This window comes from Nyctibius grandis, chromosome 16 (assembly GCF_013368605.1).
Source record: "Nyctibius grandis isolate bNycGra1 chromosome 16, bNycGra1.pri, whole genome shotgun sequence".
Classification (NCBI taxonomy): domain Eukaryota; kingdom Metazoa; phylum Chordata; class Aves; order Nyctibiiformes; family Nyctibiidae; genus Nyctibius; species Nyctibius grandis.
In genome coordinates this window covers 6,156,901-6,181,564 of record NC_090673.1, presented here as the reverse complement: position 1 = coordinate 6,181,564, position 24,664 = coordinate 6,156,901, and the positions used below count along the sequence as shown (strand labels likewise).

The 24,664-nt window shown below is 46.1% G+C and overlaps 1 protein-coding gene across 6 annotated transcripts in view; it reads left to right on the top strand.

Moving 5' to 3' along the window:
- Positions 1–24,664, top strand: part of EXD3 (exonuclease 3'-5' domain containing 3) — a 248,277-nt gene that overhangs the window by 114,267 nt on the left and 109,346 nt on the right. For all 6 annotated transcript variants that reach the window (XM_068414141.1, XM_068414140.1, XM_068414138.1 and 3 more), the window contains 8 exons: positions 5,570–5,736; positions 9,496–9,634; positions 9,986–10,199; positions 10,926–11,035; positions 12,170–12,380; positions 13,506–13,672; positions 16,072–16,245; positions 22,942–22,995. In XM_068414141.1, the coding sequence (XP_068270242.1) occupies positions 5,570–5,736; positions 9,496–9,634; positions 9,986–10,199; positions 10,926–11,035; positions 12,170–12,380; positions 13,506–13,672; positions 16,072–16,245; positions 22,942–22,995 (1,236 nt within the window). The remainder of the gene's footprint in view (positions 1–5,569; positions 5,737–9,495; positions 9,635–9,985; positions 10,200–10,925; positions 11,036–12,169; positions 12,381–13,505; positions 13,673–16,071; positions 16,246–22,941; positions 22,996–24,664) is intronic.

Here is a 24,664-nt window from a genome sequence, read left to right as displayed (position 1 = left end):
ATCTGTGACATTCCCTGAACAAGTCCTGGAGGGGAGAACAAGTATTGCAGGTGAATGCACCCTGATTTTGTGTATCAGCATACCTGGAGCTGTTGTGGAATGTCGTTGAGGAAAATGAGTTAATTATGGGTTAAAATAAAAAGAAAAGTTCTGATCTTCCCGCTGGGAAAGTCCCCAAGGTGTCAGGCTACGCCTACACTGCTAAACAAGACCGTGGACTGATCCGTGGCCTGAAGACAAGTGACACTGGTGGCTGACTCCCTCCTACCAATGCAGCCTCGGGCTGCCTTCCCTCCTGGGAGATTTGTCTGAAATCCCCAGTGACAGGAGCGGAGGGACAGGATCCGTTCGGTAATGCCATGCTGCAGGCACAGCAGTGCTGGCTGATCAGACAGTAAAAGCCACTTTTTCAGGACAGCGTTTAAGTGGCTGCGTTTGTGTGCTGGTGGGTAATGTGAGTCAGTGTCAGTGCTGAGCTTTACTGTCTTACGGAGGTATCGTGGTGCCCTCTTTAGTAAATCCTCCCGTGTCCCGAAGCACCTGGGGGGTTGCGTGCCTGACTGCTCACTGGGACAGTTAGGAGCAATGTTGTTGCAGAGTATTACACCATCTCCCTTAAACCTCATTTTCTGTCTGGGCTGGTGCCTCCTCCAGCCAAGAAACATTGATATCCATGTTCTGGACAATTACTGAAGTGAAATCTGGTAACGATTGTGTCAGATCCACTGAAGTAAAATGTTGTGTGCAGAGCCTTTCATCTCTGAAGTCGGAAGTGGCATGTGCCCTGGGAAGTGGAGCCATTGCCAGCAGACAGTTTATCTGTTAGGTGGCTCTGTGAGTTGGGTGAAGGCTGCATGAAGGATGTCCAAGGCTATGTTTGAAACAATGTCTCAAGCTCTTGCTAAATATTCTTTGACAAAACTCTGTCTTCAGATCCGACTTTGAAAGCAGAGTTCCTTCTTTACCTCTGCTATATACCTTCTCCAATCTGTGGCAGTATGAGCAGATTTTGGAGACATGATGACTTCATCTGGCAAAGATGAATGATTTCCCTCAGGGGCTGCCTGACAGAAATTTGGAAGGAATCCCAATGCAGGAAATGTGTTTGGATGTCTGTGTAGTATTGTTGAGCATGATCAGGACCATCCTGTATTCTGGGTAGATGAGATCTTGGGTGTTCTTTGCCCCGGAGGTGCTTGGAACTTGAAAGCAGCAGTCGCTGCAAGAAGCCGCCTGTCTGTGTGGAGACGAGTCTCGGTGCTGGGGAACGCACAGCAGTGCTGATCACAGAATCGGAGGCTAATTTCAGTTTGAAAGAGCCTGTGGAGGCCTCTTCTCTCCTCTCCTGCTCAAAGCAGGTCCAACTTAGGCTAGGTGTCAGAAGGCCCTGCCTAGTTCCACAGCCTGTCTAGACCCATTGCAGTGTTTAGCCTCTCTCACTGTCACTTTTTTTTTTCCTTTAAGCTTGGCTGGAATTTCTGGAAGGATCTGACTCTATCTTCTCGGTGATCCCCCATAATAAAATTGAAGACAGCGATTATATTCACCCATATCCCCCAACTCAGCCTTCCCTAGGCTGAAAAAGCCCTGCTCCCTCAGCCTCTCCTTCTACATCAAGTGCTCCAACCCACTAGCCATCTCAGTGGCTCTTTACTCAACCCTCTCCTATTTTTCAGCATCTCTTTTACACTGGGATGCCAAAACTGGGCACCGTGTCCAGGTGTGGTACCACAAGTGCAGAACAGAGAGGAGTAATCACTTCCCTCAACTTGCTGGCTGAAATGCAGCTGGCTGGGAAGTCAGCTGGGTGAATTTTAACAGATGAGCTATATGTTTTTTATCTTCTTGCTGCCATTTGGTAGTGGTGTCTGGACTTCTGAAGGAGAAATTGCGTTGGCAAGACTGTGAGCTGCAGAGAGAAAAATGGAGCCAGATGCGTCTCGTCACACAAATTGTCCTAGCTACTCATCACAAGCTAGAGCTTCACTCAGGTTGCCCGGGAACAATAAGCTCCTTGTGAGGAGTCCCAATACAGCGGCAAGTTGGCTTTAAAGAGTTGCCTTTGCCTTGATCCATTCAAGTGATATCGTAAGTTAGACTCCTCTGAATTGCCTTTGGGAAGAGCTCATTGCATGAGGAGACTGGGAAGCCGAGTCTCCTGCTTCACAAAGCTGAAGCTAGGTAGTGTGAGCATGCCCCAGGGAGCCACATTGCCAAAGCTTTGTTGAAAGAGAGAAGAAAGACCACTTCCCCGCCATTGATGTGGTAATGGCCTCCAGAACACTGAAGTGTGGCTCCGTCAATGACGCACTGATTGCTATCTGAAAGTCAGTCTTCTGGGATATGAATGGAGGCTATGTTGTTCTTCTTCGGTTCGTAAATTAGTGCATCTGAGTAGCCAGTGCCCGTGAGCGAGAGAACAGCTCAAGTGGTGAGAAAGCACAGCTTTCTCATGCTTCTGTCTTTGTGCGTTGGCTGTGGGTGAGTGGCCTGCTGCTTTCACTAGAAACCCTGTTCAGAAGTGAGTGTGGGTGATCTTTTATCTGAGTGCCATCTCTGTAGGCTGTACAGAAGTCGGGATCCCCCTTCTCTCACAGAACAGGCTGTGCCCCTGGTCTGAGCTGGTGCTGAGGGTCCCAGCTCCAATCTCATGCATAAAGGACTTCCCTTCGATCCAATACTACTGGTGACCGACTACTGCAGCATCTCTCCGTATAGTACGAATAATGCTAACTTCAAAACAGAAATCTCAAGCACAAATTAAATAAAGTAACAATGAAACTAACACAGCAGGATGTTTCACCCAAAGGGTTGTCAAGCACTGGCACAAGCTGCCCAGGGCAGTAGTGGAGTCCCCATCCCTAGAGGGATTTAAAAGCCATGTAGATGTGGTGCTGAGGGACTTGGGTTAGTGGTGGGCTTGGCAGTGCTGGGTTAATGGTTGGACTCGATGATCTTAAAGGTCCTTTCCAACCAAAACGGTTCTATGATTCTATGTACCAGGGAATCTTTAAACAAAGATTAAACACACTGTCTGTGCAGTACCTGCAGCACCACGGGGAATTTAGAAATGCTGTTTGTGTCCTCCACTGCTTATGGTGGTTTTGTCCTTTCAAAGTCCAGGTTTCTTTTTCCCCATTTAAAGTTGCTGGCTCTAAAATATTCTACTTGACATTTTCTTTACACTAACAGGATTTTTTTTTTTTTGTTTATTCTGGAAGCACTTGAGAACAGGGGAAACTGGCCAAGACATTCAAAAGTTCAATTAAAATCTGACTCTGCAAATAGCCAGTGTCACTGGCGTGAATAACTTCACCCTCTGGTAAAAGATACTGAGGGAAAGCGGAGAATCGCATCGGGCAGAAATACAACTTAACACATACAGATAAAAGTAATTCTAGGGTTGGCTAGGGTGACTTCCAAAGGAGATATTGGATATTTGGATCCAAAATTATTGATAACAACGGAGGAATCACTGATGCTGTGGGTTAAGATCGGGACATTCCTAAGGTTGCTCTGTGCTGGCGGTTGTGAGCTTTGTAAAGCATTCGGCTGGGTGAGAACAGGATTTACGGGTAGGCAATCTGCAGCACTCGTTTTGGAAAGCTTTAATCATGGGTTATTGGTGGTGTCAGGAGTTTTTGTGTGCGCCTATGGATTAAAGAAGGTATGATATGTCTAGAATTCAGAGAGGGATGTAAACAAGCCTCATGGTATATATAATCTTTTCCTGCTCGGAGGTGTCGCTGATGTTGATCAGAACAACTGTGCCAGTTTCCTCTTGAAAAGTGTTCATTTACTGAAAACAAAATACATGAAATGTCATCCCTAGTGAACCGTTTGTCTCCGCATCTGTGCCCACATCTTCTGGGGCCAAAGTTTCCACATTCTTGCTTCTTGCAAAGCTGTTGCGGTGGAGGCCTTTCCCCTTTATAGCAATGTTGGGGTTTTTTTTCAGTAAAACACAAACAAAGCTATTTTCCATTTCAGAATGCAAGATGTAATATCTCTGGAGAGATTAACCTTCTTTCCAGAGTTGTTTTTGTGGTTGAAGGAATAAATCTGTTATCGTTAAAATTAAAAAAAAATCTGCACCTCATTATTTCCAGAAATAAAGCTGACATAATGAGATTTATTAAGAATAGACTCTGGGTGAACTGAAGAGACATCCAACCTCAAAGACTTTGTGTTCTAGAAAAAAAGGCAAAAAGACAATAGGATGGACACAGGGGAAGCTAGACGAGGGAATTGCTCTGTGATGTTAATAAGAAAATATGTTCTTTTTGAGAAGGACTCTGAGAAGTGGCTTGGCGAATGCGACAAGAGGAGTTACTCAAACCCCCTTCGTGTGTTAGGTGCTTGGCTGAGCTCAGTTGCATGAGGCAGAGATGTGGGAGATGCACGAAGTATCAGGACTGGCACGGCCAAGAGGAAAGATTTGGGAGGAAAAGTAGAGGGCAAGCAGCGTTAGCAGGATAGCTTATCCTTCCCTGCTCTGCCCCTTCCCTCGGTTCCCTCTCCTGCTCTTCTCCCGTAACCGAGCCCCTGGTTAGCTGCCGGACCCCCGTCCAGCTGACACTTGTTCCTTGCTGTGCCACCAGCCTCCTTGGAGCAGCAGTAAAAATATTCCTCCACATATCCAGGAGAAGAAATGTGGTTTGGCGTTTGGCAAAGTCACAGGGGTGCAGACTTAGTGCTGAGGCAGCAGTTTTAAGAGCAGGCTGGCTTCTTGTGTGCACTACCTGCGATGCCAGATTTCTCTGTGGCTTTTCTTCCAAGTCTACCCCCTTCTGCACCTCTGGGATGGGTCATTCTTTTTTTCTTTTTTTGCTTTCTTTTTTCCTTCCCTTTTACCTTGGGGCCATCAACAGGTTTGTTTCCTGATCTCTGTGCAGGGTGTCTGCTTTGAAGACAACTTCTCACCTTTTAGTTACTGAAAGAATGTGAGGAATGAGGCCCCATGGCCCCAGCCTACCACCCAGCCGGGCTGTGTTTGTACATGCAGTGGAGAGAGAGCAAGGTGCCTGCAGTCCCTGGGAGCAGACTCTGACCATGCAAGCGCTGCTCAGTGGGCAGCGAAGGAGAGATGGCGGTGGCATGTGTGCATAAGTGCGTATCTGAGCATTTCACTACACTGAAAAGTACTCGTTGGTAGAGCCAGCAGCAATACAGCCATATAGCTGCAGATCCTGATCCACCCGATCACTGGTTCTGATTTTGCTTAATATAATCAGTATCTGAAGAAATAGTTATCAGTCAGGCTCAATGGCATTATTTTGCCCTGGTTTCTCTTTGCTGCACGTGCAAAGTGATATCCCCTGAACAAACAGCCATGCTGTCAAGGGGACCCAAGTACCCTGATGAGCTCTCAGTTAAAATACATGCTCTTCATCTCTTGGCAGGGAAATGCAGCACAGGGTTTGAACAAAATCCCTCCTGCGGTGGGGGGATTCTTGCTCCTTTCTGCATTTGTCCAGGATCCTCGAGGATGCTGTCTCCTGAGAGGGGGTAGAAACACCCATGATGGAAATTGCACTGACAATCTTCCTTCACCCTTGATTCCTTGCAGAGCACAGTTGGAGAGAATCGATGGCTTCAAGGGCATCTGATACAGCTGCTGATGAGTTACTGTGATGTGAACACAGCGGCAAGATGGGCGCAACGCTACAATTTGCCCAAGGAGATGCTACCTTGTGGAGTGGTTGATGAGCTTCAAAAGCTTCAGATCCAAGAGAGGTAAATACTCTGTTTCATGCCTTCTCAGTGTAGATTACTTATCACACAAGGGCCACGTATTTGCTTAAAATAATCTGCCATAGTGCTTCCTTGGAGAGATAATTTTGCAAAAACTTCCTCCATTTACTCAGATCACATCTTGCCTGTGTACGTGCTGCATTTGCTTTTCAGAAGCCTGGAAGTGTCTGTGAAAGGTACATTTTAAACTCACTCCTGCGTACTCAGAAGCCGTATGAGATTGCTTCATGCTGCAGAGGGGTCTTCAGACTCCCTCTGCCAGACCACCAGCGCAAATGAAATGATGTGGGTAGGATCTGAACATGCATTTATTTTACTGAGTTGATTACACATCTATCAAAGTTTTCTATATACTTTGTATCCCCCACTGTACTGTAATCTGATTTAGTGCCTTTTGGGAGACGTGTGGCCAAGAAAATAATTTTAATGTTCCTTTATTTTTTCTAATCGTATTTCTTTTCTTCCTCCTTTGACAGTTCTTAAGCCAGTTTTCATCCCAATATGTAATTTTTGCCTCATCCAAAGCTTTCAGAAGTAATGGGAATTTTTTGACATTTGGGATCAGATCCTAGAAGAGTCACATTAATTGAATTTGGGATCAAACTGGACTCTTGGGAACAAATTTACCAAGTGAGCTTAAGAAGCCTTTAGCCCCCTAATTAGTGTCTGTCCCTTTTTCTTCCTCTAATGCAATCCCAATAACACAGTGCCATGGTTCCTCTCCTGCTTTGGGACCCCCATGTTGTATGCAGCAGATTAGCCTACAGTAGCCACAGTTCCTCCCCTGATGGGAGTTTCATCCTGTTGTGTGACCTGATACAAGAGTACAAAGGCAGAGCTACAAAAAAAAAAAAAAAGAAAAATCCTTGTAATAAGAAGGATTCTTACAAGTCCTTGATTTTAAGTGCACAGAACTGTGCAAACAGCCCCAGTCAAGGATCTCTGTGAACCTGCTGGTGTAGGAGGAGCAGAGGGGAGGGATGGAGGGAAGAGGGCGGCCAGGTTCCGTGCTGTGTGTAGATAAAGCTGTGCGAAGTTGAGAAGAGGCCCATGTAGCCACCTAAACTGTTAGGAGCTGTGTGGTCCCCACAGATCTGGAGGTGTACCAGGGCTTTGTAGTTCTGGTTCTGGGTATTCTGTGCTGTGTCTCTTGGAGAAGACAGTCCTAAAATAATCCTTTTCATGCAACAATATCCCAGGCAGTTGCTGAGCTATGCTCTATGGAGGAAGAAAGGCTATATTTGAAAAATGACTCAATGCCAATGATTTGCTGAGCCCCAGTTGTGGTTGTAGGCAGGCGATTTGGGTGCTTCCTTTTACCTTATGTTCTTAGTGCAGGACTTCCCTCCTGGTGTCATATGGCAGCATTATGAACTCCAGCTAACAGTTAGGATCTGTCACTGGCTGCCTGGTTAATGCTGACCCCTCACTAGGGGATGAGGAGACCATTTTAAGAAGACTGAGCCTGAGACTAAGCGAGGTTACCTGCTCTAACAGGTTTATCATCAGTTTTGTTGTCTTCAACATTACAGCACATTTCCATCTCCTGGAAGAGGTGTTTCATAAAAAAACGCAGCTTTCATAACTAAAAATCATATTTTTGGAGCATAGATCGGACTAACTTGAATTGTGTAGAAGGTGAATGAGTACAGGGTGTATTATTATTTTTTAATACTGATGATGTTGAGGGGTTCTCAAAGATGGCCTTGGACAGCTCATGTGCTGAGCTTCACAGGTCTGAGCCTTCTCCTAGTGCAGATCTGCACTGATTTGTGTTCAAGCTCTATGTAACCTCGGGAAATACGACACAGAATCACCCTCGAAACACTGTCTCCAAAGGCCCACTTCTCCAAACAGCACATGGCTTTCTTGGAGCATAGGAAGCTCTTGTCTGTCTACGACATGCTTCTGCTCAGCTCTGATGCGTCGCTGGAGCTGCCCAACTCCTCCTTCCTGAAGCTGCACCAGCTGCCTGGTGGGAGCCAGAAGGTTTTTGCAGGAGATGTAATCCCTCAAAACACAAAGGGGTGGTTAACGGGAGTGTGACTTAGCCACAGACTCTATGCATCTAGGAAGATAAAAACCATTGCTACACCTCTGCTCCAGGAAGCCTGTGTCATGTAGGGGTGGAGTGAAGGCATGTGCATGGCTCTGCCATTCACGAGGAGATGTGACAGATGAGCAAAAGCCTTTGTGCCTCAGTTTACTCATCCAGTCATGATACCTGCTGCAGTAGCTGCTATAAAATCAGCAGGGCCGTGGAACCTAATAAAACAGTCTGTCTGCCTTATTTATTGAGCTAATAAAGCCGCAGGTTCCCAGAGAGGATGTTCACACTGCAGAGAGCAAGGTGGTACCAGCATATAAATGATATCATCTCTGCCACTGGTCACACCGCATGCAGCTCTGAACTCTGCAGGTGAGAATATTCCTGGAGACCTGAGACTGCACACCTTCATTAAATATTTTACATAAATATTGACTTCCCCATGCACACAAACCCACGGAAAAGAGTGTTTGTACAGTGAAAGCTGCTATGCTACAAAATTAGTCACACAGTCCCCTAAACACAAGGTTAGTAAATATTTTCTCAAATAACAAACCATTTCAAGTCTCTATGGGAAAGAGACTATCCAGATATTCATGATATGTCCAAAATAGCTGGATATTTTTTATTAGTTTCTTTCCTCTGATTGCATCATCTGGCTGAGACACCACAGCAATACGCTGACCTTCCAGTTACAAGGCCATCCCGAGACACTGCTGCATTTTGAAAAGAAAATGTGCTGTGTAAGATCCTGTTGTAGGAAAGCAGTTAGCTCATTTCTGCAGGCGTCTTCCCAGGGTACTGATACACAGATACTGAATTTCTTTGTGTGGTGCCATCTGAAACCCAAGTGGAGGGAGCAGCACAAGCAAGGTGCTTGGTCTGTGGGTTCAGCCAGCTGTTTTCCCTTAAATATAGAAGATTTTGAAACTTATTTCTGAACTTTTCTCATTTCATCCCTGTGCAATGTAGGACAAATGTTCTTGTGCACCCTATGTGGACATTATACAGGGAAGGGGAGGGAGGAGAAGAAGCTGGAGAGCAACAGGGAGGTCTGTGAAGCCTTCCCAAGCCATTGCACTATAAAAAGATGGGGCAGGTTCACCCGTTCCCAGCTGGTGGTGATCTTAGTGTGGAGAAGTCTGAGAGTCTCTTTCTGAACCAGTTTGTGCTGTGGGGAAGTGTGAAGCTCCTGTTTGGACACAGTGCTGGTCAGAGCTGACTCCTCTGTTATGTATTACACCGTGGGAGCTAGCAGACTTCCATGTTAACCTCGAGGGCAAAAAGCAGTAAATCTAAAATGTGTTATCTCTGAATGTGGGAACAGCTGCCCAACTTTGTCATCTGAGTTGTATCGGTTCTGGGAAAGAGAGCTGGGCATTGAGGACAGGGCTTCGGGCTCTAACTCCAGCAAGTGTTTTGCTTTGGGTGTTCTCTGCAGTGGGTACGGTGCATGTGCGTGGTGAGGTCTCGGATAGAGTGCCATTTCCATGGTAGGAATAAAGAGAGGATGAGTCAAGATGAAAGAGTCTGAGAGGGAAAGTGAGGAAAGGGAGAGGAAGAGAAAGAGTTGAGTGGCATGGGGAAAGAGAGGGCCAGGGTGAAAAAAGGGGCTTAAGACTTCCTGATGTTCCTCCAGTCCAGGATTTCCTCCCATTGCATAGCTTAAAGCTGTTGCATCTGGTTCTGTGCAGGGTAGAAGAGGCTGCAAAAGGAGATAATTATGATGAGAGGAAGAAGAAGGATTATTACCAGCTTCCTATTCCACGGGCAAATATTCATTTCCTGCAGACGTGGGAAGAGACACTGCCGTGCTGGGAAAAGGTGCTGCGGGTGAGTGTTACTCTGGTATTTACTTTGCAAGGTCAAGGAGCAGAAACTTCATAGCAGGCTGGTACGTGGAGTTGTATGTGGGCCACTGCCATGGGATGAGTCCTTCCCAAGTCAAGGACAGCTGCTTCCTTGAGGCTTGTCTGATCAGGGAACGCGTTGGGAATTGCTGTGCAAGGAAAGGTCCCTGCAGGGGTAGCTCGGGTGTGCTGTGAAGGTTACTTGTCTCTGTAGTATTTTGCACAGTAGCAAAGCGATGGAAAGGAAATGCTTGTGTTCTGGATAGGGACTGTCCAGGCTGCTTTCAAGCGTAGACAGACTCCTAAGTGAAGAAGGCTTTTGTCTGTGTTGCAGCCTGGGCAGGTTGTTGGCATTGACATGGAGTGGAGGCCTTCGTTCGGCATGGTTGGGAAGCCCCGTGTCTCCCTCCTTCAGATTGCTCTGAAGGATGAGGTGTTCCTGTTTGACTTGCCACAGCTCCTTGAGCAAGCTGAGACCGAGGGTGAGAAGGAGAAGCTTCCCCATTTCATCCAGAAGCTCTATTCAAATGCAGCCATCACTAAACTAGGTAACGTGTCTCTTCTCCCCACCTCGGCTCTTTACACAGCTTATTTTGTGTAATTCCTAGGTCATCATGGGGTTGTCATTCTCTCAATCCACTTAATCATGGGACGAGCTTTTGTAGCCCTGGGTATTCACATACTTCCATGCCAGGTAACAGGGTGACCAGTGTAAGTGGGAATGATAGAAATGTCTCCCCATTTCAGGCCAGACCCAAGATTTCTGATTTGGCCTCCCCCACCAGACTTGGGATTATCTTAGTTCCATACAAACCCCAATTTGCACCCAGCCTCGAGTGGTCTAGGGAAGTCTGTCGTGCAGATCTTTCTGGATTTGCTGGCCCTGTCCCAAAGTCACTGTGCTGGACAGCAGAGCTCTCCAACTTACCATACCTGGTTTTAGATTCTGTTTGGAGGCTTTTGGCAGGAGTTGTTAAACCTGGAGTTCAAGGGCAAGTTCCTAATTGCCTTTCACTGACCCAGCAGATTTTGAGTAAATTGAGCTTAAAATCAGCTTTTTTCATCCACCTCTTCCCTCCCAGTCTTGATCTGCAAGACTATCTCTTAGGAACAGGAGAGGTGGGAGCCTGTCTTGTTCCCTATCAGAACAGTCTTTCCACCGATGTTTGTACATACGTTGTCAGCATCTTGACTATGAACTAGAAAAAGCTGCAGCTCGTTAGCCATGATTTGAGTTTTCCTACCTGTGTGATTTGAGCTTTTTTTTTCTCCAGGTTATGGGATGTCTGGAGACCTTAACAACCTTGCAGCCACGTGGTCTGCTTTGAAAGACACGGATAAGCAAGCGCAAGGTGTGGTGGACCTGCTCAAAGTAGACAAACAAGTAAGGATGAACACGTGAAGATATGGAAAATTGTGTCTCCCACGTGTGCTTGTGGATAACTGTCACGACTTCACAGCATTGTCCTTTCGTATCCTATATTGGCAGGGAGATGGCTAAATGAGGAAAGAGACATTTTCCACTTGTGGCTTCAAGGGTAGTGTGATTCTATGAAGAAAGACAGAAGCATTTAGTTTTCATCAAGTAAAAAGTTAGAGCTTGATATACTAAGAACTTTTTTCATAGCCTTTATAAAAGCTATGAAAAAGCAATTGAAATGGAGACATAGCTGCATTCAGCTAGGATGATGTTTCTGAGCACAAGTCATACTTGAACTCGGTAAGAGTAAATTCTTGTAGAAACTCTTGATATTCCAAGATCATGCAGTACTGAGGCAGATATTATGGAGTTAATGATTTGTAGAGAACTCATAATGTTTCAGGAGGGCTGCTGGTGGATTCAGCACAGGAATTTCTGCTCAGCTGAAGTCCAGCTGTCTCTGGGTTAGCACACAGTAGCTTTTAGCAGTCTGCAGAAATGTTAAGGACAACCACTTTAATGGGTAAAATCTGCAGAGTATTTAAGGCTGTGGGTTGAGGTGAACCCAGATCTTTGGGACTGAGAGCTTAATCGGGAAAGTGCTGCAGGGTCTGAAGTACCTACCAACACCTGTTGCCTCAGTTTAGTCTGAGAAATGGCAACCACAGAAAGGCTGTTGCCTGCCGTGTTGCAGGAATACCTTTCCTCACTGGAACCAGGAGGAGAAAGGTGCTAAAATACTGCTGCTATTCTTTGATTGAGTTGGTGTCCAACAGCCTCATGGCTGAGCACCCTGCAAACCTTTGCAAAGTCAGTCACATCCTCACTGCTCTGATGCAATGCTGTACGACGATGCGCTTTTTTCCCTTCCCTGGCTATGAAACAAGATTTCTTTCCAGCAAGTGTGTTTGTTAACCAAATAACCAGACGCCGTATATATCTAATGCCATCCCAGCCCTTGTCTGAGACAACGGGATTCAGTATGCCAGGCAAGAGATAAAAATGATAGGGTTGCTGTGTGACCCCACCCACTGGAATAGGAGGTGGTGTAGACATTGGTTTATAACCATGTGTTTTATATCTTTCTCTTTCCATCAGCTGCAGAAGAGCTCCATTGACTGGAAGAAGGGCGGCCGGAAGGTCGATGTACTGTCCCCGGAGCAGAGCTGTGAAGATAGAGGGTTCAGGCAGCCAGAGAAAGGACTCAGCCTCTTGGTGCAACATGTGCTGGGGAAACCTCTAGATAAAACAGAGCAGCTGTCTAACTGGGAGAAACGGCCTCTCCGGGAGGAACAGATCCTCTATGCAGGTCTGGTCACGGACTCTGTGGCAAGGTGCTACAGATTGTCCGTTACAGGCTGTGTTTGTCTGTTGTCTGTCGCCAGGAAAATTGTTAAGTAGCAAATGAAGAAAACGGGTTTGCAGATTAGTTCCTGTTCAGAGAAGCCAGCACATGTTCTGTTTGTCCTTTTGCGGACATGGCTTTAATGGTTGAAGTTTAAACTGTCCAGTGATTCATTATTTCCCTTATGAAAGAATTCCTGTGCTTTGCAGATTTTGTCTGATGAAACATCACCTCAGTGGAAACTCCTCTCAGTAACTGAAAGGAAGAAAGTCAATTTCCTTCTGCCTCATTTCACAGCCTTTCTGGGAAACAAGTGCTGTGTTCATTTGTCATAGTGAAGTGCTTGTTAGAGCAGGGTTAAAAATGGGTAGATGTGGTGTCAGAGACTGCAGCACAGAGCTGGTGCTGCAAAGGGACCAGTGGAGGTTAATGTTCATTACCCCAGAGTCAGAAGTCTGGCTCTAAGTCTTTTCCTGGGGCATCAAAGGACAATCTACTGAAGCGAACCAGCCCTTTGTTAAATTCAACTATCCTTGAAGCTGACACAGTTCCCACAAAAGTTAAACAGTAGGACTTGTAAAACTGGCTTGGAGACTTAGACAGTTCCCGTTGCAAGGAACAGGAGCCGCACGGCAGCGCGTGTGGGCAGGTGATTGCAAACAACTTGGTTATTACTTTTTAAGATACTACGTCTAATGGGAAGTTACCTTCCCATAGCTGAGATGCGGTAATAAACCGTGGGCAAGTGGCTGCTCAGTAACAATGGGGTGTAAAGTGGGTTGGCTGGAGCTCTCTTACATGGTGGTTTGAAGAGGCGCACTATAATTTGCATTGCATTAGAGTCAGAGACAGCAGAGGGGCTGTCGCTTTTTGAGCTCCTCTGCCTTGACTCCTTGTGATCCTGTGTTAGGTTATGATGCTCACTGAATCAGTAAAAGACTGCAGGGTATGACATTAGTAAGCTGGACCTTCACAGGTTGTTTGCGTTCAGTGGCATTTACAAAGGTGAGGGCTCTTCCTTGCATCAGCAAAGCCTCTATTTTACTTTTGAATGAAAACAGCTGAGGTTCATATTCCATTTTTTTTCAGCTTCAGATGCGTACTGTTTGCTGGAGATCTACGAGAAACTCTGTAAGGATCCAGCAAGCTTTGGTCTGAGTTCAGACCTGACTGAGAGTCTGGTGGGAAAACCAAGCACAAAACCCAGGGCAAAGAAGCAGCTGAATAAACAAGAAGTACCGTCACCTTCTGGACAGGTTTGTAAACATCTTCAAAGAGCTCCGTGTTGCTCAAGACCCCTGCAAATCATATGTTGCCTTGTCACTCATTCATACTATTAGCTATGCATGGCATGCCTGTTTGTCGTCTGTTCTCAGGACTGTTGCAGAAACATCTTCCTCGCTCCTCCCCTTTGCTGGTAGGATGTGCTTTCTCCTTTGTGTGCCTTGGTTCAGCTTTCTTGGCAATTTTAGGTTCATTTTGTCTTTGCAAAATGTTGGTGCAGATCTGTGTGGCAGCATCCAGCTAACCTTGCGGGTAGAAATGCTCCTGCCACATTTCCTCAGCTGTGCGGGTTTGAATTCTGTGGCCTACGTGTTGCATCAATGAGGTTTCAAACCTCTGACTTCCTTACTTTTGCTTTTAAGTGAGCTTCTACACTTTGGTTTCCCATTGGGAATGCCTCCTTCATTGTGTCTGGAGTAGAAGTCTGCAAAGTTAAAAACAATCAATCAAAAAAGCCTTTCTGCTGATGGCTTGTCTCTGTCTCCCTGCCCACCACCACATACTCTGTGAGTGGCCTCCCTCCGCCATGTATGTCGTGACAGAGCCTTAAAACTCCGCTGGCCATAACCTGGAGCTGCGTGAGACTGCTTAAGTATCTTGGAAAGTGACTGGTTCCTCTCTCTCAGTAACAAAGTTTTACTTTTAAAATACAACCGTTGTTTATGCACCTATGAAAACATTAGCAGAAAACCAGTTTTGTTTATTAACTGAGAAGATTCACTGTGGCTGTGGATCCTTCTGAGTAATCCCAAATGTGTATTTAGCTCCTGAAGTCAACACTACCTTCCAGGGTTGGACTGCAATGCTATTGATTATAGCCACCTTTTCAGGATCCTCCTTATCAAGTGTGTGTAATATCCCATTAGTGTTACGCAGTAAAACACAACGCTGCTGCGTAGTTTCCTAAGCACTCTGTGTTCATGGGAATATTATATGTTACAACAGAGCAGACTGGCTGCTGCAGAGATGGGAAAAGTAAGTACTTCAGGCTTGAATTACCTTGTGAACTCACGGGTCATCTTTGTGTTCTGTACAGTCAGATTCATTAACTGAGAGGTAGTTGGTAAAACCTGGACTGGGACTCAAAAAGCAGACTTCTCCTGACTCTGCACCCTGCATGACTCCAAGCTCTCTTTCCCAGCATTTCCTGCTCCACTATCTGAAGTGGGGCTAATGACACTATTCTCCTTTATAAGCTTTTTGCTCTTTGCTGGCATGAAACGTGAGAAAAAAGCTACATATGACATTGCTGGCCATTGAATAAACACTAGCTAAGAGCCAGCTGCTGCTCCTCTACAGCTGTTTGAACAGAAGCAGCAGCCCAGTGTTAGTGTCTTCCAACTACCTCAACACTGAAGGCTCAGCTTGATCTGTTACCGCAGCACTCTGATGTCTCGTCCCACAGCTGCATCCACCAAGGTCCTTGAAGGAGCTGGTGACAGTCCGGTCTACCCAGTGCTGCAGAGCTTTGAGTGCATGTACCAGCTGCTGGGAGGTGCAGCATCACACAGACTGAGCTCTTGGGTCTGAGCTTAGTTCACAGGCTCAGCCCAGGTGTATCTGCATGGTGTGCCACAGCATTGCCAGGCCTGAGTCAACTCCTGCAGAGCTAATCTGCAATGCTGCAGTGACTCTGATTCCAAAGACAGCGAAGCCCTGCATAGGTGGTGGCTGTGTCCTTCGGTCATCCCAGCTGATTCAAGTTCCTGGAGGCAAAGCTGAACATTGGAGGTTCCTTAATAACTTCCCTTCTCCATGAATTTAGCTATTGTATTTCTGGGAGCCTCCCAACGACAAAGTCTCCAACTGCAGGAACTCCCCCAGCAGCAGTCATTTGAAATAAAATAAACAGAATTCAGGCACTGCCTATTTTTAAACTTCTGAAGATAACAAAGCTGACGTGGTTGCTTTGTCTACCTGTTTCTCCCTCTGTCAGATCCCCTTCCCAGATCATAACTTGGCACATGTGTATTAATTGCAGTCTAATTTGATAGGGCAATAGCAGTCTTGAAGATGTGTTTCTGTGGCGTCGTGAAAATCCATGTCCATGTAGAGCATAGAAGGCAGGTTGGCATTTCTCCAGGGAAAGGCTACAGGTCCTTGGTTTGGGTGGCCAGCTGGCCAGTGAGTGAATGGCTAATTCAGAATTAGCCCCATCATGTGCTGCCTCCTGCCCAAGTGGTGGGTGGGCGCTGTAGAAAGACACGAAGGAGGAACTAGAGGTGTTGCAGAGTGTGGGGGAAATTGTAATACAGAGGTGGTAGGGGACACTTGGATTTGTCATGGCGGGTGAATGCAGGGAGGCAAAACACGAATGTACTGGAAATCAGCCTTCTGTTCTGCTGCTCATGGGTCTCTTGCCTTTCTGTAGCAATGCAAGGGATCTGACAAGAAGGAGACCTCATGTCCTCCTGCTCCTATCTCCCCAAAGGAGTTCAGCGTGGTCTGCGATAACATGCTGCAAGGCCTCGGGCGCTATCTTCGCTGCCTTGGTGTAGATGTTCGGATGCTGGAGAATGAGGATGACCACAGGAAAGCTGCTGAGGTTAGTCATGTGTGTGTGTGCAGGTGTGTTTATAGCTCCCATCTGTGCTCCTTGGAGAAGACCTGCTGCTTACTGAGTAACTGCACTGGTTAGTCACTGGCACCGAACAGGCAGTGGGTTGGCAGGGGCTGCCCAGTGCCCGCTTGCTCCGGTGCCCGTGCTGAGACCCGGTTCTCTGGTTCAGTCCAAGAAGCTGTGCCATGTGGCAGCTGGTATTAGCTAGTCCCTCCAGTAGTGTGTGAGCTTGGTTCTCCGTTTCCAGGAGATGGGAGGTGAGCAGAGAGTGCTGTGATCTCAAACCTTGTTTGTGTCTGTATGTTGGTGTCATTGTCAGCTGGGATGTTTCAAGTCATTAGAACACAAGCAGAGTGTAACACTGTGACCTGCAGTCTTAAGTGTCTTTGGTGGGGAGGTGGTGGGAGATTTGCAACAAGATGAAAATCAGAGAAAGGAACCCCAAATTTACTTTGGTTTCTAATGGGCGCCAGTTTGGGCTTACAGGGAAGGTATTTGTCTGCCTTGTGCCTGGGTCAATCGAGCAGAACCGTAATCAAAAGATGGCTGTTCAATATGAAAGCGAAAATAACGTCCTAGCTGGCTACCACCTTGTGAGATGACTCAAAGATGATCAGCCACAACTTGCAGTGAAATGTTTGGGAAAGAAAGAGTCTCTAACATGCATAGAGACAATGAACATTGATCTGGGCTCCCATAACAACTTTGACCCTCTGCCTCTCAGAGACACATGCTTCTTGAGTTCAGACATATTTCTGCTATGCCAGAAATGGAGATATCCAGCCCACACAGTGTGTTGCTATCAAATGTGCACTGATCACCCGGCCTGGTGCACAGGATGTTTCCTCTTCAGATGTCAGCTTGGCCTGAATCCTGGGCAGGCTCTAACTTCTGCAGAAATCATTAATATCTCGTCTCTGCCAAACTTGAACAAGTCATTTAAACAAACTAGTTCTCACTGCCTCCCCCCAGAGCCCCGTCTCCACTTCTCATCCTGATACCTTATCGTGCTATGGACAGGATGTTTTACATTGCTTTCTCTATGGTGACTGGACAAACATCCTTTCACTATCAACAGCCCTTGGAGTGTTACTGTATTGCAGAGCCTTTGATCTGTGCTTGGATAATCAAAGATAAAAATAGACTCCTCCCACCCTGCTTTCTATCTGGCTAGTCCTGATTTAACAAAAGTTGAATGTTGACCACCCCTGCACCCGAAAACTTGTAAATGTTATTGCGAAGGCCAGGAGAAGGGTTTGGATCCTGGTCACTGAGTACAAAATAGACAGTTTGGGTGTTGTCCCACCACAGTCTCAAACTAGTGTCACCAGGAACACGTAAGTGTGTACAGAGTTAGTGTTTGTTCTTCATTAAAGTCGTTTCACTGAAATGATTTATCAGTCATATTACACATCTCCTTGTGCCAAGAACTCCTGAACCGCCTGGCATGTGCTCCTTATTGTTCTCGTTCCTGTTGCTTGTTAAAGTGACTTCAAGTATTGGTAGGCAGATGGGTCTTGTCCTTCACCCTCTGTTATTTGAGATCGAACTGAAAAGCCTGAGAGCTTTGTAGGTTGTGCTTGGGCAGCTATGGATTTTTTTTATTTTTTCTTTTAGACTAATGCGTGTGGCAGTAATTGGTTTGAAAAACCCCATTCCCAGGCTAAACTGGAAGGCTGTGTCCTGTGTACTGCTTCGTGGTGTGCTGCTATTATTGGCTTAATGTTTTATCTTGGACAACAGTTGTCGTGGCAAGTTTATCATGCCAGATCTGCGATCTCAGATCTGCTGGCCCGTGAGAGCAGGACCTCTGACACCACAGGCCAGTGCATTCCCCTCTTTGCCCATATTTAGCTGCCGTGAGATGACACTGGTTTGCATTCTGTGTATTTAATTATGCCTTTTAATTAGGACTTGACTGGAGGAGTGACTGATCAAAAGTTATCTGTCATAAGCCCAGACACAAAAAACCTTTAAAAATGGAAAAATAGTAGAAATTAGTACTGAAAATTTCTCTGGTTAAATCCGTCCTCATATTGAAGGGGAAGAGCTCACAGTCCCTCCTTACAAAACCATTTTATCCTCTGCTCATGAGCACCAGGCTCTGGGAAGAGCAGCTTCGTGTCTGAGTACAGGTGCCGTGTCATTTTCTAAGTCTTCTCATGCAGTGGGGTGGCAGTAATATTTTTACCACGTTACATTTATATCCTAGCTGCTGCAGCGCAATGCACGCAAGCGTTTGGCAGAGCAGGTATGCAGCTGGGGATGAAATTGGTACCAGATGTGCTGGCCGAGCTCCTTTACCTGACTTTAGCAGCCTGTGCATTGAGAGCCCGGGGGGATTCACCACATGCTTTCCCTGAAACATGGCCTGGCCTGGCAGCACTGCTCTGGTCCTGCACCTTGGGTGGGAGGCCCTTCTGGAGGGCTTTGGGTAGTGGCCGAGGCTGGCCCAAGCCTGGCTCCCTGCTGTGTGGCAGAACAGGGAGGCCTTGAGAAGGGCTGTGTGCATCCAGCCATTCCTCACCAGGGGCTTCTGAGTCCATCCCGAGGTAAAGAATGACTCCATCTGGTAAAGAATGCAGAGATTCGATCTCTCTGATGCAGCATCCTTCTGTGTATGCAGGTGTCATTACTGGGGTAAGCCACCCTTTGCATTTGCACTTATTCCTATAAGCAACATGTTATTTCCAATTAATAAATTTTTCTTTACTTAAATCACATCCTATGCCGGTTGTGTTTCTAGCCAGGTCTTCCAGCTTGTCTTCTTGCAAACTTCTTTTTGCAGAGAATCTTAAACCTATCTTTTGGGCCTTCTAGATGGAAGGAGGTGGGAAAGTTTCAGTGGGTGTTCCTCTTTTCTCTGCGATTTTGCAGAATCAGGTAGAGCAGAGAGACGCTTCTCATACGAACCTAATGATCACCCACCAGTCTGAAGTGACTACAGTAGATCTTGCAATGTTGTACTTCAGGAGTGGAGCAGAAGCTTCTAAGAAAATTCTGGTAGTCTCTTAGGTCACTAATTTCTAAGAAGAGACTTGGTGGAATCTCAAAGCCCCTTCAGTTAAGCTGTGGGTTGGTTTGGTTTGGGTTTTTTGGTGCTCTTGGTCTTCAAAATCATCCTCATCTTTAAGAATAATTTACACGCTAAGGCAAACCTGGTGTCTTTTGAAGTGTGATAGTAACCAGAAGGCTGGTAGAACTGGCTTCCTGCAGCTCCCATGGTGTAGAAGGTTCCCTTGCAAGGTTACATCTACTCCCCCAAAACTCCAGGTGAACCAGCACGTCGGAGAGGAGAGCCAGGCTTAGATGGATCTCAGGAGCCAGTTAGAGCAATGTGCACCTGGATTTAAATTGTCCTGGACTGGTTTGGAGCCATGGGACAGAAAGGGAACTTCTAACACTGCACTGAGCAGAGCTTAATGTAATGGGGGAATCTAATCTCTGATCTCATCTCAGCTTTGAATGTCTTTTTCCATTTTTTTGATGTAAACGACATTCTCTGGGTTCGCTAGTCTTTTTACCTTCCCGCCAGTCTGTGGAGTCAATTTGCAGAGAACAGATGAAGAACTGTTCTGCCTTTGAGATCAAGACTTCGCTTTTGATGTTTGGTCAGCGGGAAGAGAAGATCTTTCATTGGAGACCTTGATACAAATGGGTCTACATTAAGAAACAAAATTGGGTCGATGTTTTTGGTGTGGTACTAAGGCCACATTATGAAATCATGCAGTAGCTCTGTACAATTTATGGTTTTCAGGAATGCTGAAGAGAAGTCTGGGGTTGAAACACCAGCAGCACAGCAAGTGTGCTGCGGGACTAGACTGTGTTCATAGCTATTAAGCTCTTGGTTTACTCTCTATTGTAAAAGAGCCTGAGATAACAGGTAGGGAGCTTCCGGGTTGGATTGAGGTTTGTGGTCCACTTCTCTCGTAGATCTTTGTCTGGGTGCTTTTCCAGCACATATCCTGGAGCAGATGCTTTCTGTCTGCTCCCTTTTTGTCTGACCTGGGACCTTGCTGGCCTAGGCTCAGGATCACTGCTTCACCTCTGCCACTGCACGGGGGGGTCACAGCTTTCCTGGGCTGCTACCTTGCAAAGGGAGCACTGCAGCTGGCCTCTTCAAGGACCTGTGGCATTGCCCAACATGTGTCACGCACGGACTTGGCAGATTTTAAATTACAAATCTACAGCCTTGTGCTGCTCTTCCTTGAAACCTTCTTTGGCCTTAATTCAGGATCCTTTAGGTTGTCACAAATCATTCTGCCACTGCTAGCTTTGAAACATAGGGTCTGTCTCTGCCCTCTCTCGTCAGTCATTGCCCTTCCAGGTCTCTCTTGTAGTAATTCATTTGAGTTCATTCATCTCTGCAAGATGAAAGTTGGCTGAACAGACAGGCACGTTAAGGGCTAAATAATAATACCAAGTTATTAGGGAGTGCGTTCTATGCAGAAGGTCTAAGCCTTTTCCAGAGGAAGTTGATATTATCTTTTTAATAGATTGTGAAACTGAGGCCAATGCCCTCTCTGCAGCACTTGGGATGGAGCACAAGTCCCTGACACCCACCCTGACACACCACTCGGGTTGTTCTTTTCCTTTTATTTGCATCTCCGAGCGCACATCTCCCAGCAGGTCCCAGCCCTGCCTTCCGTTATTTCTTTCACAGGAAAAGGAGGGATTGTGCCCTTTTCTCCAGCACGTATCCTCCGTGGTTTCAGTCAGATGTGTGCTATCACACGGCTTTTCTGGCTCTGCGTGCGTCTCCCAGTCGTTGTTCCAGAGGCGGAAAAACATGCTGGAAGAGTTATTGCTTTTCTCCTTTTTATTTGATGTTCTTTGCCTGTCTCTGCAGAGCCGTTTAGATAAGGGGATTTATCAAGCTTGAACTAATTAACCCTGGATGCAGGAAGTCAGTTTGGAGTGTTCCAGCTGTGAAATCCTCAGACTTACCCTGAAGCACACATGAGTCTGAAGGAATTTCACATCTCTTTTTCCTTGTCGGCAAATCACTGCGGTGAACCTTCGCTGTTGCCTTACTGGACTTCTCTCACTAATGTGCCATGAGGGTGGTTTGTGAGCAGGGCTGTTCAGCAACCCAAACTGTGTAGCAGGATTGCACGTGGCACGGGGCATCTCTGCTGCCACTTCAAGCCTCCTGTTCTTGGAGATTTTTTCCTTTATTGAGAGAGAGGGTTGATTTTGAAAGAAATCCGGTAATTTTGCCTGAAGGAAGATGCTTTAGAAGTTGTTGCCAATTGCTTTCTCAGTGTAGAACTGGCAGCCAAAGAGTGACTTCACAAAAAAAGGGAGGGAAGCAGCTACCTGAAAGGTCAAGATAGGAAAAAAATGGTTGCTTAGTTGGCTGCATGGGGAGTTTGTGCCTTCAGAGCTTTCTCCCCCTTGTTTTGTGTTGCCATAGCTCCAATGGGTTTTAAGAGAATAGCTATCCAAGAGAGAGTTTAAAAATCTTGGTTTGTTTTTTTTCGGTTGTGCTTGGTGGTGTCAGACTGTCTGGGAAGCGCAGCAGGACTCTGATCCCAAACGTGTCCTCCTGCCAGGGTTAAAGAGCGATCCAGAGAGAGCTTCTGAAACTCGGATCCAGAAGAGAGACCTCCGTGACACACATCTGGAAACAGTGAAAAACATGAGGGCTTCCAACAGAATCCAAGCCAGAGAAGAGAAATAACCTCGTGCCTACCTTGAAGTGCCAATCTCTTGTCAGCACTAGCAGAGCTGAAGTGCTGGTTCACATGGGAACTCTTCTATCGCTATGGCCGTGCAACTATTTCCCTCCTACAGGAGGGGTTGAAGGGGTGGGAGGGCGGGATGTCATTTAATCATACGAAGATCAGTCACACTTTCATCCTTGTGAAGAATTGCAGTTCCAGATTTAGCATCTCCTTTTGGCACCAAACCATTTGAAAGTGTCTCCTACTCCGTTGCGAAGGTCAGAAGTGCAGGTAATGAGTCCCCTGAGAATTCAGCGCAGACCTTTTTCCCTTGAAGGCCAAGACCTCTGATAAAAGCGCAGGATTGCAAGTCAGGAGGTGATAAACTCATGGAGATGTTCTTTGCAGCCAGGAAAAGGTGCATAATTTCTGTATGTCTGCTCTTGGGCTGCTGGGAGAATAACACCGTCTTGTCTTTAAGGAGTGGAGCGAGCATCGTTCTGTTAATGTCTATGAAGTTTGCGGACACACTTAATGGTACATTTTTTTGCCGGAATTACCTGCTTAGGTTATTTTTTCCTTTCTCCCCTGTGCATTGCTGTGCAAGCAGAACTGCTTGTTTCTTTGTGAACCAGACTGGGGAAATACAAATAGTCTGGGTTAAGGAGAAAAATAAAAAGATAGAAAGGCTTTTGGAAGGATTATTTCAAGGTGGATCGGTTCCCTGAGCCATGTGCAGTGCAGATGCATGAGTAGCTTGTTCCAGCACATGTGAGGCAAGGCGGGTATTGGCGGGGAGGGGACGTGTAGTGAGCGAGCGATACCTTGAGCTGCTGTTGCTGTCAAGAGCGTATTGTTGAACCAGACCCAGATACTCTTGGCCTAGTGTGTGTCGCCACTGGAGAGAAAGACTCAATATCACCCGTTCACGTTCTCTCTGCTTTGACTGGAAGGAAAGCTTGAATCCAGTGTGACTTCAGCCCATGTTCATTATGATTTTTACTGTTTTTTCCAGATTGCCCGACAGGAAGGAAGAGTCATTTTAACCTCTGGACTCCCATATCAGACTGTAAGTGTTCAGAGTTTCTGGCATTGTATCATTGCGTGGTCTGGGATGTGCAGTGTAGAGAAGAGGAAAAGTCAGATGTGAATGCAACAGCTGGCTTGGCTTTTTCGTGTTTTCTGCACTAAAAACTACATTAAGGGTCTTGAGAGGTTTGCTGTTCTGAATGACCAAAGCTCAGGGTGAAATGTTTTTTTATACTCAGTGTTACATCGGTGGGGAGAGCGATCGCTCTCCATTGGGGGCGGGGGGTGGAAATCAAGCCAAGCAATCCAGAACAAAGTGTTTCTGTTTGGCCTCACTGGCAGGTGAAAGGCAGCTCAATTCCCATGCTTTTTATCACAAAGATTCTTGTTTACTGACTGGCTCCACACTGACATAGTTTCAACATTTAAAGACATTTCTTCAGGCTTGGAAGGGAGAGAATGGAAGCCACCAAGCATGGATCCTGGTGGAAGCTGCAGAGGTTTTGTGTTCCTATAGGTACACAAAAAAACCCAAAGCAAAACCCAACCCTACCCTCAGCACCAGATGTTCAGAGCCCTTCATAAGACACATCTCAAAGCGGAGTGTTGGTGGGAATATACCGAACCTGTCAAGGCAGTGGTTGCAATGTTAGGGTGCCTGCTGCTGGTCCTTTGCACTTCGTTACTGCCCAAAAATTCATTTGGAAGAGTGAAACTGTTCTGGATTACACACATGAGCCAGAATGCAGGACTTCTTTGTTTCAAACTGTCAATATAAAAGCTCGCAACTACTCAAGTAGGTAGTTGGAGTATTTGCAGGATGTAGGTTGCTAATTTCCTACATAACAGCTGAGCATTGAAGAAAATTTCCCCCATGATGAGACACCGTGAGGCAAGTGCAGCCGTGCCATGCTGCAGGTTCCTTATCCAGACTGTGGCTCCTTGAGCCTACGGTTGATGTAATAATTAATTCGGCATCCAGCATCCAGCATGATTTTATTTGGCAAAGCTTGAAGTTCAAAGTACTGTGTAGGAATTGCAAAAGGAAAATAACTGCTTCCCAGCATACGATACTGTCCTGGGAAATATCTGGTTCCCTTTGTGCCTTTGCCTTTGTATGCCCTATGCAAGGACAGGATGGCTCTGCCAGGCTCCTTCACTTGCAAGTACCTGATCCCATCTCGCTGTGACCACTCATCATGTTCATAAAGATGTGTCTGGAACTTCCCAGTGCTCGTTCCCAGATACAAACTTCTCTGCTAAACCTGGAACAAATATCAAGGGACTGTCCACATCAACCACTTCAAATTCATTGGCCACCAGTGAACTCCAGGTGAAACGGTGTATAAACTAGAAGGGTTGAAGTGGTAAAACTGTCTCTGGAAATCATCTCCATCATTGTGCTTTTGCATACTGTGTGTGCTCTGGCCAGGTTTCATGTGAAAGCTGTGATTAAATTCAATTTCCTCTTGCTACCCCTGTCAGCACCACACCAACAAATTATAAATTGAAGGGGACTTGGGTAATCATGTTTCATATATATATATATATATATATATATATATATATATATATAAAAATAAAAAAATACTGCAGTGCCTCAGTGGTCACAGAGCTATTGCAGCAGTGGCTGTTAAATTACCAATTGTGCTCGTTAGATCAAAATTTAGACTGTAAACACATACTAACTCCAAATATTGTTTGTAATT